We start from the raw sequence: 18938 nt of genomic DNA, 5'->3' as shown, positions 1-18938 counted from the left end.
TGAGTAAATGATTGCAGTGTTTCCATTTTGGGTGAACTATTCCTTTAAGTGTTGTCCATTTTAAGTGTTCATTTTTATATGCATGTAGTTATGCATTATCTTCTATCAAACTAACAGCCCTTCTTTAGTTATTCCTTATTAAAGTGCAACATATCACTGAAACAATGTCTTTCCATTTAACCAAATGTATTTTTGACATGTATTACAAAATGCTGCTGTGATGTCTGAAAATAAGCTCTCTGACCATCTGATTCTAATTCAATAGTTTAACATGATAATGAAAGCTAAATACAACTACACTGCAATCACTTTTATTGAGAAATGCAAAATTTTTTTAAAACCTCAAGGGTTATGCACATACTTCATCTTAAGCATGCTATAACCACTCTAAAGTCTGCGGTGGATCAAACACATATCTAACAAATAATTATCAGTTCCCTCTCCAAACATGCGCCAGAGTGCCAGAGGTCAGAATACCCATTAATACCCAGGAAGTGCCAGACATCTGTTTACTCTGAAAACATCTAGATAAAGGGATGTTTACAGTTCAAAGGAATAATTACCCTACACCCACAGTCTATACAAAAGCCTTGCTCTCTACAATCCCTTAAGATTCGTAATATAAAAATGGGAAATAAGTAGCTAAAGCGTGTTAGCGTTACAAATGGTGGAGACATAAACGAGGAGCAGATATAAGATAAACTATAAACAAACTTATTTAAAAAATAGGAATACATACACATAAACTTGGGATAAAAATAGAGGGACATTGGGCCAAGGGAAACATGAGACCAGACACCAAACAAAAGGTAACACAGAAACTAAATACACAAACTAATCAAACTGAAACAGGTCCTGGGGATCAAAACACAGGTGAACATAAGAAACAATAAATCAGGTGGGAAAAGGAACAAAAGACTAAGACACACCTGAATCAACTGAATAGGACAGGCACTTCCTCCTGCCATCAAGTATACGTTTGGGAGTGGGGGCAAGGTAGAGTAAGGTCAAGGAAGCTAGGTTGGGAACTGATCTGGAGGCAACTGGGCTAGACACCAGACTGGGCCCTGTTAGACTATATGCCAGAACTGGGGGGCAACTGAGATGGAAGCCAGGCTGGGATATGCATGACTGGATGTTTGGGCTGGAATCAGTGGGCTTGAAGTTTAATATGGGACCTTCAGGGCTGGAAGCTTGGATGGTGTCAGCAGGTCTAGGAACTGGGGCTGGTATGATGAGGAGCTTTCTTGTTGCGAGAACTGGGACCAGCAGGGCGAGGAGCTTATGTTGTGCCAACACTGGAGTAGAAATCATCACTGCCAGCCACTCTTGGGTTGAAGCTATCACTGGCAGGGGCTCCGGGGTTGGAGCCCACTCTGGTGAGCGCTCTGTGGCTAAAGCCCACACTGGACTAGGCTCGTGAACTGGAGCCAACACTGGACTGGGCTCGGGGTCTGAAAACAACACTGGTGTAGGCTCAGGGACTGGAGCCAACACTTGACTGGGCTCGAGGACTGGAGTCAACACTGGACTGGACTTGATGACTCGAAACAACACTAGATTGCTAGCTACATCAGGGTTAAAGTAGGTAATGCCTAGAGTAGGTAAACTTGGCTGCACACAAAAATGCCCTCCATGGACCCAGCACAAAAACCCCACCTTAAGAACACCCCAATTCAAACAGTTACATCCACATTTCAGCCTTCTTCCAAATGCTCAGGAGACCAGTATAATCTGTTCCTTATTTCGTTTGTGCATGCACTAGATGTTTGTGCATGATTGCAAAACTAGAGAAATGGGCTGGCTCAGGTAAACTTCAACTTTGCTTTCACTCCACCAAGTCCCATGCACACGCTTTAGCCCAAGGTTAGCCTTAAGGAAGCCACAATCAATCCCTGGAAGCGACTGTGGAAACATGACTGACCTAGGCATGCACTGGCATGCTAACTTTATGCCAAGTTCAGACTGCTTGATTTTCAAAGTAGTCTTGTCACAGATGTTTTCACGCTGCATGACTATCTGGGGTAGCATTCTGTCAGTGCTGCATTTACACTGTAGAATAGATCAGCGACAGGGGGTTTCACACTGTTGGACTTTACAATAGAAAGAATCACAGAAAATGTTGTCTCGGTCCACAACCAAACACATGCGAGAAGACATGAAAACAACACGGTGTAACATAGTATATCTTTTGTTAACTACATAATGAGAAAGAAGCTTTTAGTGTGCTAGAAAATCTACTTATTTAGCTCACCTGGCCTTTGAAGAAAATTAGCAATTTCTCTTAAACTTTTTTATTATTCAACCCAGTTGAGATATTGCTCAGCTGATACGTCAAACAGACATAGGTGCTTCTGCAAAATGACCACTAGTTTTTTTCCATTTCTTGGGTCCAAATAGACCAAAAGAAGCACTTAACTTCTCCCCCAACCTACCCCTGGCCTGCAGATACCCATACTATTGGATGCTGCTCTCTCATTGGCTGTAGGTAATTTGAATGGCAGACAGCTTCAGATATTAGCATGCCAAATATCTGACAGATGTTGGCGACTCATCTGTGATTCTCTCAGATCGCGTCTTTGATAGTTCTCACTTTGTGATTGTTACTCATGTGAAGGAGCACCGATTTGCTTGTGATTTCAGGCAGTTGTCAACGATTTCTCAAAACCTACCAGCGAGTCAAAATCAGGGCTAAAATCATGCAGCCTGAACTCTAAAGAGCTAATGAGAACCTACAGGCATTGGAAGGTAGTCCTGGACAATTCTTCCAGGTAGCAGCTTTTGCGTGCACAGATGCACCATAATCACTTGTTCCAACAGGAGAATGTCCTCGTACCACCACTGGGTGTTGAAATCCTAACCATCCATCCATGACATCCCATATGAAATGGGGTGAATTTCTGTTTGCTTCAAGTCCAATGTCTAAAGTTCCTAAGGAATTATGGCCATCACTTGACTCTGACTGTGCAACCACCCAATATAAAAAACTAACAAACATGTGCATACATTTTAAAGAGTACCTGCTGGTTAGGAAGAGGGTGGACCTAATGAATAACCATGACAACAAACAAGGGCAACTACGAAGATAAACAAGGAAGCTCAGAAAATCAACGGAAAATCAAGAACTAAACACAGGAAAAGAACTGGCAGAGAAACAGAGAATAACCTTCTACACAAAACGAAACAAAACAAGAGTAGCAGTGTGTTGGTTTAATGAGTAGGAGTTTAGATTAGTTGATTCCACACACTTCAACTAATAACGTCCTACATTGAAAATTCTTTAAAAACATGGAATCAATTGCCTCTACAAAAAATAAATAACTTTTTGACTCGGGTTGACAGAACTAGATGTGCTTACATGCTAACTTGCACATCATGTGTGAGTGCGTGTGTGAGTGTGTTTACCTAATCCTGACAAATTAGGGGTGTAAGTGTTTTGTATTTTGTGATTTACATTGATTTCTGTTCATTCGTGCTTTTAAATTGTCTTGTTGGAACTTGCTTGTTGTTGTAAATTTTTGATATTATATTTGCTGACGACATTCAGGTTCATGTCCCTCTTAAAAATAAGGATAAAAATGGCCTTGACTCCCTTCTAAGATGTCTAATCGAGGTTAGGACCTGGCTGTCGTCAAAAGTTTTACATTTCAATGAGGAAAAAACTGAACTGGTCTGTGTTGGGGATCCAGCCCCTCAATATTAGATTTTGGATAGCTATCAACCTATCAAAAACCTGTTTTTAGAAACCTAGGGTTTCAGTTTGATAGCGATCTGAAATTTAACAAACAGGTAAATTCAGTTGTTAAATCCATTTTTTTCCATTTACGACTTGTGGCAAAAGTGAAGTTGCTTCTCTCTTTTAATGACCTTGAGAAGGTGATCTCTGCTTTTATTTTGGGAAGACTTGACTATTACAACTCTTTGGGCTCTATTTTAACGGTCTAAGCGCAAAGTCTGAAGCGCAGTGCGCAAAAGCATTAAGGGCCGAATCCACTTTTGCTATTTTAAGGATGGAGTACCACGGCGCATGGTCTAACAGGGTTGAGCTTATTTTCTTAATGAGTTATAGGTGTGTTTTGAGAATAAATCAATCAGTCTTATCTCCCATTCCCTTTAGGAGTCAGTTGCATCGCTCCATGGCACATTTGCTGAACATTTCAAAACAGTTAGGAAAACAGTTAAACAGACCATCTGCAGCGCAAGGATAAAGAATGAGCCTCTTCCATTCAGTCTTTACTTTCACTTTCTCTCTTTCGTGGATAAGGAAACAGTGTTGCACGCACTCCACTGAAGATATCCATTAGCCTACATAATTAATTTAGTTTGTTAAGCGCAAAGATTTGTTTCAAAACTATTTCTAAATTCAGTTCTAATTTCCAACAAACAAATAAATGAGCAAAAATAACAAAGTGTGGTCAAAAAACTGAGTTATAATCAAAGACACGTCCTATGCCCCATATGTTCCAAAACCTGACAGGTGGACAAATCTAAGCTTGTTTTTTAATAAAACAAATATAAATATGCATGTAATAAATAACACTAATGATAATAATAACATCATACTAAAGCAAGTTGTCGTGAATAAACTGAAAAAAGCTCCCAAGGTTAAGAAGGCATGGAGGTATGGTTTTTATATTCATGTAGAAAATAATAATTTTTAAAATATTTTATTCCTTTATTTCTTTTTCATTTGTAAAGAGATTTTTGTATTGCTTTACATCCTGCGTCTTTTAAGCAATGTTTAAGCGAGGTGCACAACTGACGCGCTCTGTGCGGGACTTTAGACCTACTTTCAACTGGTCTATTGCTCAGTCTATTTTAGTTCCTCAAAATAGCAACGCGCCAATGATGCGCCTTAACACACCTTTTTTCCAGACCAGAACACCCAGGAGTCCACAAAGTGGCGAAAATGGATTTGCTATTTAAAAAACATGGCGGAAAATGGTAAAATTAAGGTTGCGTTGGTCTGAAACTAGCAACACGTCATGAAAACACGTCTTGCGCCCTATTGCGCCGGGTGTATGATAGGGACCTTAGTATGTGGGTATTAGTCAAAATGCCCTGAATAGAATGCAATTAGTCCAAAATGTGGCTGCTAGACTTCGGACAGGGACTCGCAAGTATGAGCACATACAGTTCTTTCTTCTCTGGGCTGGCTGCCTGTTAGGTCACGGATTGATTTTAAATGATTAATTTTTGTTTTTAAATCCTTAAATGGTCTGGCACCATCAGACCTCCTACATGTACACAATCCTGGTAGGTCACTAAGGTTTTCTGATCAGTTTATTCTTTCTGTACCAAGGTCGCGGTGTAAGCAAGGTGGGGATCGGGCTTTTGATGTTTTCAGCCCAAAACTCTGGAATGGGCTTCCACCCCTCATTATGCATGCTTCTACTCTATCTGTTTTTAAAAGCTTCTGATATTGCATCTTTATTCTGTAGAATTTGAGCCTTTTTAATGTTGAGGGGTTTGCCTTATGTTTGAATTGTTCAGCACTTTGAGCAACATTGTGTTTTAAAAAATGTGCTATACAAATAAACTAACTAACTAACTAACTGATGTTGAAAACTGAACTACAATTTTAATTGACATATCCGTCATTTATAAATAAGTACATTGTATATTAATCCAAAATCAAACATAAAGTGCTCAGGGGTAGCTTAAATAATGTGTCAATGCTCTTTGGCTAAGGGATTCGTCAGAATAAACAGCAAAAATCAGTCCAAGGCACTTGAAAAATGTGGAAAAAAATATTTAAAAGATTTTATTCACATGGCTAATCCTAAAAAAAACCTATGCAGTTCTTTGCCAAAACGAATAGGTTTTTAAGGATTAGCCACGTGAATAAAGGCTTTTTAATATTTTTCCACATTTTTCGAGTGCCTTGGACTGATTTTCGCACTTGTAAAAGATTTGAGAAATAATACTTACTAAAATATGTCCATAAAAAATAACAGAAAAGTAACTGGCAGCTTGTCAATTGTTTTTGTACCATGATTTAGAATAACAACTAAAAGTGCCACTAAAGGTCACTTAATAAAACACAAGTTGTCAGAAAGTTGTCAAATGTAAAAATGATTTTTTTTTCTTTTTTTAAATATTTCACAAATGATGTTTAACACAACAAGGAAATTTTCACCATATGTCTGATAAAATTTTTGTCTTCTGGAGAACCTCTTATTTGTTTTGTTTCAGCTAGAATTTAAAAAAAAACATTTTAAGGTCAAATTTTTTGTCCCTTTAAGCTTTATTATTTTTGATAGTCAACAGAACAAACCATCATTATACAATAACTTGCCTAATTACCCTCTACTGCCTAGTTAACCTAATTAACCTAGTTAAGCCTTTAAATGTCACTTTAAGCTGTATATAAGAGTCTTGAAAAATATCTAGTAAAATATTATTTACTGTCATCATGGAGAAGATAAAATAAATCAGTTATTAGAAAGGAGTTTTTAAAACTATTATGTTTAGAAATGTGTTGATAAAATCTTCTCTCCTTTAATGGGGTTTAATAATTCTGACTTCAACTGTATATGTATATGAATATAGTGAATGTGAATGATAAATTGTGAGAGATGAACTGCTCACTTCACTGAAACCATGATTCATACTGTTAATCACCTGGGTGAGGTACTCTAGACCAACAGGACAGCCCATAGGTCTGTCCAGGACTGGCATGATCGCCGGAACCTGAGGTGCCACATAACCTACAGCAGAGAATGCGTTTAGTATAATACTCTACCAGCATATTATTCTTAAATTAAATTCAAAAAAAATCTTGGCTTTACATTTAGTAGGCCTACCAGGGATCATTTGTAATGTGTTTGGTTAAAACTTTATTTTGATGGTCCATTTGAGTATTAGTAAACTGTCTGTTTAATATCTGTTAATGCTGCTGCTCATTTAACTGACTTTAAGAAGCTTTGCAGTACATGTCGATTTACACCAACCCTAACCCCAACCTAACAGTCTACTTATAATCTAATGAGAATTAGTTAGCATGTAGATGCAATGTAACTTAAATTCAACAAACGGACCATCAAAATAAAGTGTGACCTGTGTGGGTATTGTTTTGTCATAAACCAGAAGAAAACAATAAAAAAACTTAAATAAATGATAAATAAATAAATAAATAAATAAATAAATAAATAAATAAATAAATAAATAAATAAATAAAAATGTTTGACCTCAGTATTTGCAGATTCATCTTTTACCTGTTGGTGGTGTAGTGTAAACCTCATTTACACCAGGATGAGGACCAATCGTATACACTATGAAAGAAAGAGAATTTGATAAACTGATGATCAGATAGCTGCAAGTGCAATGGTTTAGTTTACATTCAACATCAAGATAATACATTTTTTAAAAATTTGTTATGGGATGATAGACCAGTATGTAGTTCACGAAGAAGATTTTCGCAGATTTTTTGCCAATTGTTGAATCTCTTTATTTACCTGTAAATGTATATTTATTCAGTTGTTAAATTAATTGCAGTAATATTATTGACCAATATGAAAAATGTTCATGTGATTTGTTTGCAATACAGTTTGTAAAGTAATATTTTATGTCTTTTATTATATGATAGTTTTGTTCACCAAATAAGTGGATCTAATTGGATTTGCATTGTTAACATTAAATAATTGAGTTATTTATTTAATTAAATAAATTAAAAACATATAATTGTTTATTTTCATATATTAAGTTTTTAGTTATGATACTCCCAAAATCATTCCGCATAAATCCGCAGATTTTTCACAAAATTCTGCGCAGAAATAGCAAAAACTGTCCGCAGATTCTGTCTGGCCCTGCCTATATGTATGCTTATAAACAATGAATAAAAAGTTCTGCTTAATTATATTAAAGTGTATCAATAGTACACCTCAGATCTTAAAGTAAAACAATACAAAATACAATAAAAACATTATTTAAAAAGGCCCTATAATGATTCCATTGCTTAATACAGTTATACATTTATAACATGCAACTCAGAATACTCTTTAAATTACATTTTAAAAAGTATTATGTTTTAATAATTGTAACTTAAAAACAGATTAATATGTACTTCTGCTTAAAACTAGTGGTGTAACAGATCACAAACCTCACGATTCGGATCACATTAGGGTTTTTTTAGTCACGGATTGGACCATTTTTCAGATGAGCCAAAAAGGGGAGAATCAGCCTGATCTCACGAGAAAACGTAAGTATTTTACGTTTTGACAGTTTAGTGGCTAATTCGTACAAATTCGTACGAGTTCAGTCGTACGAAATTGTACGAATTTAAAAAGGAGGCGTGGCACCTAACCCCACCCCTAAACCCAACCGTCATTGGCGGATGAGCAAATTGTACTAAATTGTACCAATTAGATCGTACGAATTCGTACGAATTAGCCACTAAATCAAAAAGTTACGAATTGCCGTGAGATTGTGTTGGGAAGATACAAATGTAATTTGCTTTCTATTTATTACAGAAACAGCCCTGCGAGAAACTTTTGGTTTTAACAAACAGAACTTAGAACCTCTAATTTTATTACAAATAAAATGAAGAATTAATCAGCTGAATAAAAATAAATTATAAAATATTAAGTACTGTGATATATTTACTGTTACTACTACTGTTGCTGATAACGCTAAATGTAGAAATCTAACATTTTAATATGTACAACTCATATTTGTTTTTAGTCTAATTTTCACTAAATTATTCAGTTATTCACTCATAAAACTTCATGTTTCATTACTAGATGTATCAGTTTTTAAGAATTATTCAGTGGCATATTTTTGATGGCTGATTGTCGCCACCTTTTCGTTAAATGATTTTTGGGGTAATTGCTGCCTACAACTTTAATTTTTGAGCATTAAGTTAAAGGGCACATAGTTTACCTCTTTTTTATGATTTAATATTAATATTATGGTTCTTCTGAGTGTGCCAGTTTAGGTTCAGTTTAAAACACAATTCAGATTTTTTTATTATAATGTGTTAAAAAGTGTCATGTTGGGGGCGTGTCCACAGTTCGCTGATTTAGGGGTGTGTTGCTTCACATGTAGATTAGTTTCGGCTTCCCACCCAACGTAACAAGGGGGCGGAGCCATGAGCTCACCCGCTCTGCGTTTGCAACAGAGACAGGCAGACTGAGAGAAGGAGCAGGAGTGAGAGGTTCAGCAATCAGTCGTACATGTACGACTCTGACACAGACCAAGCGGAGAGTACAAAATCATTTGTGTCTTTGTACAGTTTTACAGCCAACTGTGTGCTAGTTTCAAGTGCCGAGCTTGTACACAGGAACTAATAACCACGCACACTGAATTAACTTTGACTGAGGCACCGGATGCGCCGCTCGAAGCCACGACACGGCACACCAGACACTCTCTGTGGCGCGGCAGAAACATGAAGTGTCCCGAATCGTCGCGCCACGCATTTTTGAATTCTATACATAGGTTTCTGCAGCGGTCCGCGGCGCCCAGCCGTCGACTTGAGTGTACCCTGATAGAAACCTATGTTTAGAATTCTTAAACGCATGCTAGTTAAGATCACAGGGAGCTTCTGGGATCGCGAGAAATGCAAACGGCTGAAGTATAAGGTAGACTCAATAAGAAGTACACGTGTTTGCAAACCTACCTAAAGATACAACCAATAATTCCGATTAGAGCGATAATGTGGAGAATATTGATCTTGTGTTGAGCCCAATGAGCCTTGCATCTAAAAATAGAGTTAGGGTGTTCCTTTAGTGATATCGCTTCGACTCATGCTGAAAATGGCGGGCGTGAATCAACAAACTGAGGATATGATGACGCGCCTGTCAATCAATATCGGTGGGCGGGGGGACCGCACTCCTATGTAAAGTTGCGGTCGGTTTGAAAACCGCTCCAATTGGTCCACCGTTTTTTTATGTTGTTAAATTGAAAAAAAAGCACTGGGTGTGCTTATATCACCCCAATATGACGGTCTATACACCATACATGCACATATGTCTGTCCAAACAGCTTGAAAAGTAGATTTTTTTCTATAGGTGCCCTTTAAATGCATATGACTGTGATTTTAACCTTTACCATAAACATCAGTTTATTTAAACTATTAACTGTTGTTCCACTACTTCTGTGTTATTTGACTGTTTGTAACTTCATAACTAACTCAAAAGACTAAAAACTGAATTTCTTTCTTGATCTTTGCAGAGTTTTTTTCAAACACAGATTTGAATGCAGCAATTTGAGATTATTAAAAATATGCAAATCACCATAATTTATAATAGATGTTGCATGGGTGTTGAGATCCTGATCTTTTAATGAGTGATCGTGCAGCTTACACTGAATACATTAATGCAGGCTAAACAAGTAGTGACAGAAACACCTTTAATAACCCACCACATCCCGAATAACCTACTACCACTTCTTCTGTCATCATTATATTTTACAGGAAAGCCTAAATGCTTTCATACATATGATTTGAATGACGAGAGAGGTGTTCTCTCAGCAATCATTACAAATTTAGGATTAATCTACCAGTAAAAATAAATTATTAATCCATGGGTCACATGTGTTCCCAACATAATCTCACGGCAATTCGTAACTTTTTGATTTAGTGGCTAATTCGTACGAATTCGTACGATCTAATTTGTATAATTTAGTACGAGTTGCTCATTCCCCAATGACGGTTGGGTTTAGGGGTGGGGTTAGGTGCTACGCCTCATTTTTAAAATCGTACAATTTCGTACGACTGAACTCGTATGAATTCGTACGAATTAGCCACTAAACTGACAAAACGTAAAATACTTAAGTTTTCTCGTAAGATCAGGCTGGTGTTCCGAACTGTGGGTTGTGATCCCTATGAATCACAGATCAACCATGATTTGTTACACCCCTACTTAAAACTATTTCTTATACATGAATTTAATCTAGAATACCTCTTCATTCAGTACATGATTTCCACAACAAATGTTCTTTTTAAAAGAATGCTTTGTAATGTGTATGTCTTTTTCACAAGGTTAACCCCACAAAATAACATTTTTACTTTAAACATTATTAAATGCAAGTATACATTTGCTAGGATAGGAAAAATATATAGCTGACAGTGTAGCTAAACTCTCACCAGGGGGCAAGGGCACATTGACTCCAGGAGCATTTACACCTTCTGTCTGACCTGAAAGAAAGAAAGAAAGAAAGAAAGAAAGAAAGAAAGAAAGAAAGAAAGAAAGAAAGAAAGAAAGAAAGACTTTTACACAGTGAACATGAGGTTCATGAGAACATCACATCTAAGCTTAATCAAACAGTCTGTGCAAATTTAAACGCATGGACTAAATGCCACTTCAAATGCAGCTTCATGGGTTCTATTTTAACGATCCAGGCACAAAGTCTACAGCACATGGCACAAAAACTATTTTAAGGATGTTAAATACACTCTGCTACCTGACGCATGGTCTAACAGGGTTGTGCTTATTCTCCTAATAAGTTATGGGTGTGTTTTGAGCATAACGTGCTTTAAACCAATCCGAGTCTCATCTCACATTCCCTTTGAGTCAGTTGCCATGGTGCATTTGCTATTTACATGGTGGACTTTGTAAGTGGAAAAACTGAACGCTTCACTAGCGAGAAAAGAGTTAAACAGATCATCTGCAGCGCAAGGATAAACAAGCCTCCTCCATTCAGCCTCTTTACTTTCTCTTTACTTTCGTTGCATGCACTCCACTGAAGACATCCATTAGCTTACATATTTAATTTAGTTTGTTATGTGCAAAGATTTTTTTTTAACTATTTCTAAATTCAGTTTTAATTTCCAGCAAACAAACAAATGAACAATGATAACGTATAGTTATAGTACATAAAGTGTAGTCATCAAACACATATCCAAACACACGTTTAACTCTTATGCCCATATAGTGACACATCCGTCTCCAAAACTCAACAGGTGGACAAATCTAAACTTGTTTTTATTAAAACAAATATAAATATGCATATAATAAATTATACTAATAAAAATAACATTATGCAAATTGTCATGAATGAACTGCAAAAAGGCATGGAGGCATGAAAAAGGCATGGATGCAGTGGTTTTTATATTTATGTAGAAAATACAATTTTTGTAGCATTTAATCCTTGATATTGTTTCATATGTAAAGATATTTGTGTATTGCTGTACATCCTGTGTGTTTTAAGCAATTTGTAAGCGTTTGAACCCACATAGATGCATAACTAACGCGGACTTTAGACCTGCTTTTGGATGGTCAATGGCGCGGTCTATATCAGTTCTTCAAAATAGCAACCGCCAACAATGCACCTTAACACACTTACTTTATAGACCAGCCCACCCATGAGTCCACAAATTGGTGCAAATAGATTTGCCATTTAAACAACCTGGTGCAAAACATGAAAATTGGGATTGAGCTCAAAAAAATGCAAAAAAAATCATGCCACACAAGTTTTGAACCAGTATGATATGGCCCTATGTGTCACCTCTGTAGAGTTTTTGCAAATGAATGAGCACTTTCTGCATTTAAGCAATAAAGCACAACAACCCTGGATTGTGCCGGATTGTGAATACAGTTGTGGTTTAAGGGGATGGGCAGGAAGCGAAGTGGAGTACAACCTACCTTGTTACCTTAATAAAACAATAAAATGTCACTTAAAACAAAAACATCACTTTTGTCAAATTATGCAATTAATAATCATAAACAAACAGAAGGGCGACGCAGTGGTGCAGTAGGTAGTGCTGTCACCTAACAGCAAGAAGGTCGCTGGTTCGAGCCTTGGCTGGGTCATTTGGCGTTTCTGTGTGGAGTTTGCACGTTCTCCCTGCATTCGCATGGCTTTCCTCTGGGTGCTCTGGTTTCCCCCACAGTCCAAAGACATGGGGTACAGGTGAACTGGGTAGGCTAAATTGTCCGTAGTGTATGAGTGTGAGTGAGTCTGTATGGATGTTTCCCAGAGATGGGTTGCGGCTGGAAAGGCATCCGCTGCGTAAAACATGTGCTGGATAACTTGGCGATTCATTCCGCTGTGGCGACCGCGGATTAATAAAGGGACTAAGCCGAAAAGAAAATGAATAAATGGAAAAAAATGGTGAATTACTAAAATGAAAACTGTTGATTAACAGATATTTTACAGTGTAGTCCAGAGGTGCTCAGCCCTGTTCCTGGAGATTTGCCTTCCTGCAGAGTTCAGTTCCAAACAGAACTAAACAAACTAATATTTCTTATTTTTTATTGGAATTAGGTCAGGTGATTGGCTAGGTCATTTCAGCAGCTTTATTTTCTTTTCTGAAACTGACAGTTTCCTTGGCTGTATTTGAGATCTTTGTCTTGGCAATATCTTCAACCAGGTTTCATCTTCATCATCTTGGTAATGTCCAGCAGGCACACAACGTCATAAGACATTAATAAATAGGTTGTGTTGTCAGGTGACCAAAATTCAATGTCTATTCTGTGTCTAAGGACAACATTATTATGACGTCCAATAATGTTGTGAAATGACGCTGATATTTGGTTAATTTAACTTAGAAAGTGTTAGAAAATGACCAAAAATCCAACATCGAGCCAACATTATAAAACAGCATTATTGATGTCAAATACTGACATTTATTCGTCAGATATGGCAACTGAAATCCAATATCTGACAGACATCGTAGGGCGCACAGTGCTCTGAATCACGCCCAGGCGCTGTTCAGTTGGCCGGCCCTGGCCCGGTTGGAAGAGGTGTGTCAGACTGCGGTTCGGTTAGGCTTTGGCGCAGTATGCTTGTAGTGCGAGTGCAAAGCGCACCTGAGCCCAAAACTGAAGACGAGACGTGGCTTTTAGGGGCTCTTTCATATAGATTCATTATTCATTCTTACTTTTCAATAAACACGAACTGTCAAAGTTTTTTAAAGATGCCAACCCCCTTGCTGCACCTTTAGCAAACCTCCTAATACCTGCAGACTTTCATGATAATGTATGAGCGTCAAAAGTTGTGTATGTGTTCGGCTGACTGCGTGTCACTGCATTCCAGATGACTAAAAAGCAATGTCACTGTGCTGAGCGAAACCGCTTCTCTTCCTGTTGAACTGAACAATCAGATCATCAATGACATAAGCGTGCTCAGGAATGAAATGTAAAGATGCAGTGTGAGTGCGGGCCGTCGGGGGAGAGGGGGAGGGGGGACAACTGTGCTTCGGCACGATTCAAGGCAACCGTGCCAAGTGAGTATGTCCTTAAGTAGGATCTGATGCGTTTCATAAGCGTTGACTCGGATCACAAGCGTTTCTACACTGTTCTAAGCATATCAATGCGAAGAACGGGGGCTATGGCGTCTCTTTTGGAGATCAAAACAGGCTTATGAGGACAGACCGGGGCTGGCAGGCACGCCCAAATTTTCACTACCCGCCTATGTCATTTTTTACCCGCAAAAATAAATTCAAAACCACCCAATTGGGCAGGAAACCGCTCAATCTGGCAACACTGTCGCCGGCTGGCCTCGGGAAACACAGCGCTTCTGATTGGCTGGTGACTCGTTTTGATGATGTCTTTGGGATTCAATGGCTTGTGAATGGCTGTCCTGGGTTACCGAGGTGACGGACTGCTGAGAGTCGGTTTGCAGAAGTTCGTTGCGGTTTTCGCCGATCCCGAAACTTAAGAGGTTTGCATGTAAAGTTCGTGGTGACCCAATCGCGTGGCGGCGCGGTGTGCGGGCAGGCGAGAGGGGGCAGAGAGCAACAGCCAACTAATGAAAAAAGCAATGTTTCTTTGTTGCAGGGTGTTTTTATGTAACCTGGTTTGGTCCATCTCCATGGCACTGTCTTCCAATGAGCAGTTGGCATGAAGGGCGGGGCCACGCCCCGTACCATCGTAGTAAGGGTTAATCATTAACACACTGCTTGTAGATTTCACATGGTAAGTTTGTAACTATATTACATCAAATGTTACAAGACGAATACTGTTTGTACTTCTAGTTTTTCATTTACACCAATGTATTGCAAATGTCACTAGCTTTCGTTCAATACCAGACATCATACATTTCAGACAGGAATATTAATCAAAGATACGTCTGCCTTATTTCTAACATTTTAAGAGATTGTCTTACATTCATATGCATTAACTTCTCTTTGTATCTATGAAATTGTACATCTGGCAGGATGCACCCATGGCGAGCACATGACCCATGTAGGGGAGTCGTTCAATTAAGTCTTGTGAGGCAATTAGTTGAGTTTTCCTGCTGAAAATCCTGTAAAGCCCTATTGTTAGTTTATTAAATCATTTACAAAGTTGGCTGAAGGGTACCAAACATCCGCCCAAAGTATGGGTGGAAAGACTCAAATAAATTGGTCCTCTGTTATCGTAATGGAGACAAATTGGTGCCTGATTTCCAAGCCTGATTTGAACTGGTTTTGATCGCCAGGGAGTTCCTTCAAGTTAGTCTGACAGGCAATGTGTTAAATTTGGTAAAAAAAAAAAATATATATATATATATATATATATATATATATATATATATATATATATATATATATATATATACAATAAGCCAGTTATCACAGAATAAAGCCTGACAGCCTTATCAATGACCTGACTTGTGAAACTGGAGGGAGGTCTTTATGCTGGATAAACAATCAGCTTTACGCTTATTATACAGCCACGTGCAACAAATCTGAGCTCCGTAAAAAGGTGTAAATCTTGCAGAAAGAAGTGCCCTACCTTATTATTTGCCCAAATATTATTATTATTATTATTATTATTATTATTATTATTATTATTATTATTATTATTATTATTATTATTACAACATGGCACCGAACAGTCAAGAACAGCAGAGTGACAGATAAGCAGATGTATACACTCATCGGCCACTTTCTTAGGTACACCTTACAAGTACCGGCTTGGAACCCATAGATTCAACAAGGAAGTGGAAATATTCCTCAGAGATTTTGCTCCATATTGACATGATAGCATAACGCAGTTGCTGCAGATTTGTCGGCTGCACATCCATGATGCGAATCTCCTGTTCTACCACATCCCAAAGGTGCTCTATTGGATTAAGATCTGCTAACTGTTGAGGCCATTTGAGTTCAGTGAACTCATTGTCATGTTCACGAAACCAGTTTGAGATGATTCGCGCTTTATGACATGGCACGTTATCCTGCTGGAAGTAGCCATTAAAAGACGGGTACACTGTGGTCATAAAGGGATTGACATGGATAGCAACAATACTTAGGTAGGCTGTGGCGTTGATACGATGCTCAATTGGTACTAATGGGCCCAAAGTGTGCCAGGAAAATATCCCCCATACCATTACACCTCCACCACCAGCCTGAACCATTGATATAAGGCAGGATGGATCCATGCTTTCATGTTGTTGACGTCAAACTTTGACCCTACCTTGTCCAATTTTGGTGAGCCTGTGCGAATTGTGCCTCAAGTTTCGATGTGTTGTGCATTTAGAGATGCTCTTCTGCATACCTCGGTTGTAACGGGTGGTTATTTGAGTTACTGTTGCCTTTCTATTAGCTCGAACCAGTCTGGCTATTCTTTTCTGACCTCTGGAATCAACAAGGCATTTGTGCCCACAGAACTGCCGCTCACTGGATATTTTCTCTTTTTCGGACCATTCTCTGTAAACCCTATAGATAGTTGTGCATGAAAATCTCAGTAGATCAGCAGTTTCTGAAATACTCAGACCAGCCCGTCTGGCACCAACAACCAAGCCACATTCAAAGTCACTTAAATCACCTTTCTTTCCAATTCTGATGCTTGGTTTGAACTGCAGCAGATCGTCTTGACCATGTCTACATGGCTAAATGCATTGAGTTGCTGCCATGTGATTGGCTGATTAGAAATTTGCGTTAACAAGCAGCTGGAGAGGTGTACCTAATAAAGTGGCCTGTGAGTGTATATTCGTAACACAGAATGAGCCTGTGTTATTACTTTAATTATTTGTCATCACGGAATAACCAGAGTTACAGAGAGAGAGACAACAACAATTTTTCAGCAATGGCGGCTCATGCAGCCTCTCAATAGTTCCCGGAAGTTAGCACTTACAGCCAAGTTACAGCTGAAGCTGGTCGGTTTTGCACTTCCGAAAGGTACGAAGATTTAAAATTGAAGATTGTGTGTGTTTTAACGTTATCTTACATTATTTGAATTAACCACGAAGCACTTCCTGGAACAATTTGAGTCCACATGCATACTGTGATGGTCAGTCATTTTGGACTTCTGTTGTTGCAACTCTCTATGGCTTTGGGAATAACATACAGTACAGAAGTCAACATTTGAAGGGGATCAAAAAAGTTTTCCTTAATTGTCTTAAGACAAAAAAGGGTGTTGTTGAATAGTTTTAGGACAACTTTGATGAAAGGTTTTGATCCACTTCGAATATTCATTCATTCATTCATTCTTTTTCTTTTCGGCTTATTCCCTTTATTAATCTAAGGTCGCCACAGCAGTATGAACTGCCAACTTATCCAGAACATGTTTTATGCAGCAGATGCCCTTCCAGCTGCAACCCATCTCTGGGAAACATCCATACACACTCATACAATTTAGCCTACCCAATTCACCTGTACCGCATGTCTTTGGACTGTGGGGGAAACCGGAGCACCCAGAGGAAACCCACGCAAACGCAGGGAAAACATGCAAACTCAGCACAGAAACGCCAACGGACCCAGCCGAGGCTCGAACCAGCGATCTGCTTGCTGTGAGGCAACAGCACTACCTACTACACCACTGCGTCACCCCATTTTGAATATTGACTACTGTATTTTGGAATGTCATGATTGACCAATCAGATTCAAGGATTCCAGCCAGCCGTGTAAAGAGCACATTTAATCACTTTTAAATCTCTTACCTTGCAAAAACATGATGAGAACACAACGCTCCTCAGTGCTGAAAAACAACACAAAACATTTATTTTTTCATTAATTGTGAGTTTCCAGTAGGTGTTCCTGGCCTGTAGCCAGCCTGGTGAAAGAGGTGGTTCTTTTTTTCTCAAAAAGTGGAGTTTTTTGCAGTTACTCACCTAATTTTTTTATTCCTTGTATTTAAGACTGAGGGTTAAATACTCCTTTAGTGACATTTTAAGCACTTTTTTAGCTGGATTAGCTTGTAAGATGGTCATCATAACCTCCATTTTTGATGTACCAAAAATATTTATTCATTCATTCATTTTCTTTTCGGCTTAGTCCCTTTATTAATCCGAGGTCGCCACAGGGTTTGAACCGCCAACTTATCCAGCACATGTTTTACGCAGCGGATGCCCTTCCAGCCATCTCTGGGAAACATCCATACACACTCACTCACATTCATACACTACGGATAATTTAGCCTACCCAATTCACCTGTACCGCATGTCTTTGGACTGTGGAGGAAACTGGAGCACCCGGAGGAAACTCATGCGAATGCAGGGAGAACATGTAAACTCCACACAGAAACACCAACTGACCCAGCCGAGGCTCGTGCCAGCGACCTTCTTGCTGTGAGGCGACAGCACTACCTACTGCACCACTGCGTCGCCCCCAAAAAATATTTAGTAAAGAAATATTTATAAAGAAATATGAAAAAAAACTTTTTAAAATAGCATTTTGTCATTTATTAGGAAAATAACAAACTGGCCAGCACATTCAACTTTCCTCAGTCAGAATTTGTCCATTTGAATAATAAACAATTAAAACAATAATAAAAAAATAAAATAATAATAATAATAATGTAGGGCTTTGCAATTTTTTCTAGGCTCTCTTGTAAAATGTAATTCATGAAACAACAACAACCTATTAAATTAACTTTGGGCCACTTTCGGTGCTTCACACCTTTTAATAAGGTCCAAGATCAGAATCAGAATCAGAAAGAGCTTTATGTTCACACATACGAGGAATTTGTTTTGGTGACAGAGCTTCTACAGTGCAACAGGATTACAGAGACAGGATAAAAAAACAGATAATAAATATATTTAAAAAAAATAGAAGTAAGTAGTGAATGCAAATATGC

The 18938-nt window shown here is 38.3% G+C and overlaps 1 protein-coding gene across 1 annotated transcript in view; it reads right to left on the bottom strand.

The window, feature by feature from the left end:
* Positions 1-18938, bottom strand: part of LOC130234501 (phospholipid scramblase 2) — a 48742-nt gene that overhangs the window by 23584 nt on the left and 6220 nt on the right. Inside the window, exons 2-4 of the mRNA XM_056464720.1 lie at positions 11084-11138; positions 7218-7274; positions 6625-6710 (exon numbers count right to left, since the gene is read on the bottom strand). Coding sequence (XP_056320695.1) covers positions 6625-6710; positions 7218-7274; positions 11084-11138 — 198 coding nt within the window. The remainder of the gene's footprint in view (positions 1-6624; positions 6711-7217; positions 7275-11083; positions 11139-18938) is intronic.

The sequence above is a fragment of the Danio aesculapii genome, chromosome 2 (genome assembly GCF_903798145.1).
Source record: "Danio aesculapii chromosome 2, fDanAes4.1, whole genome shotgun sequence".
Lineage (NCBI taxonomy): Eukaryota > Metazoa > Chordata > Actinopteri > Cypriniformes > Danionidae > Danio > Danio aesculapii.
This window is presented reverse-complemented; position numbering and strand designations above follow the sequence as displayed.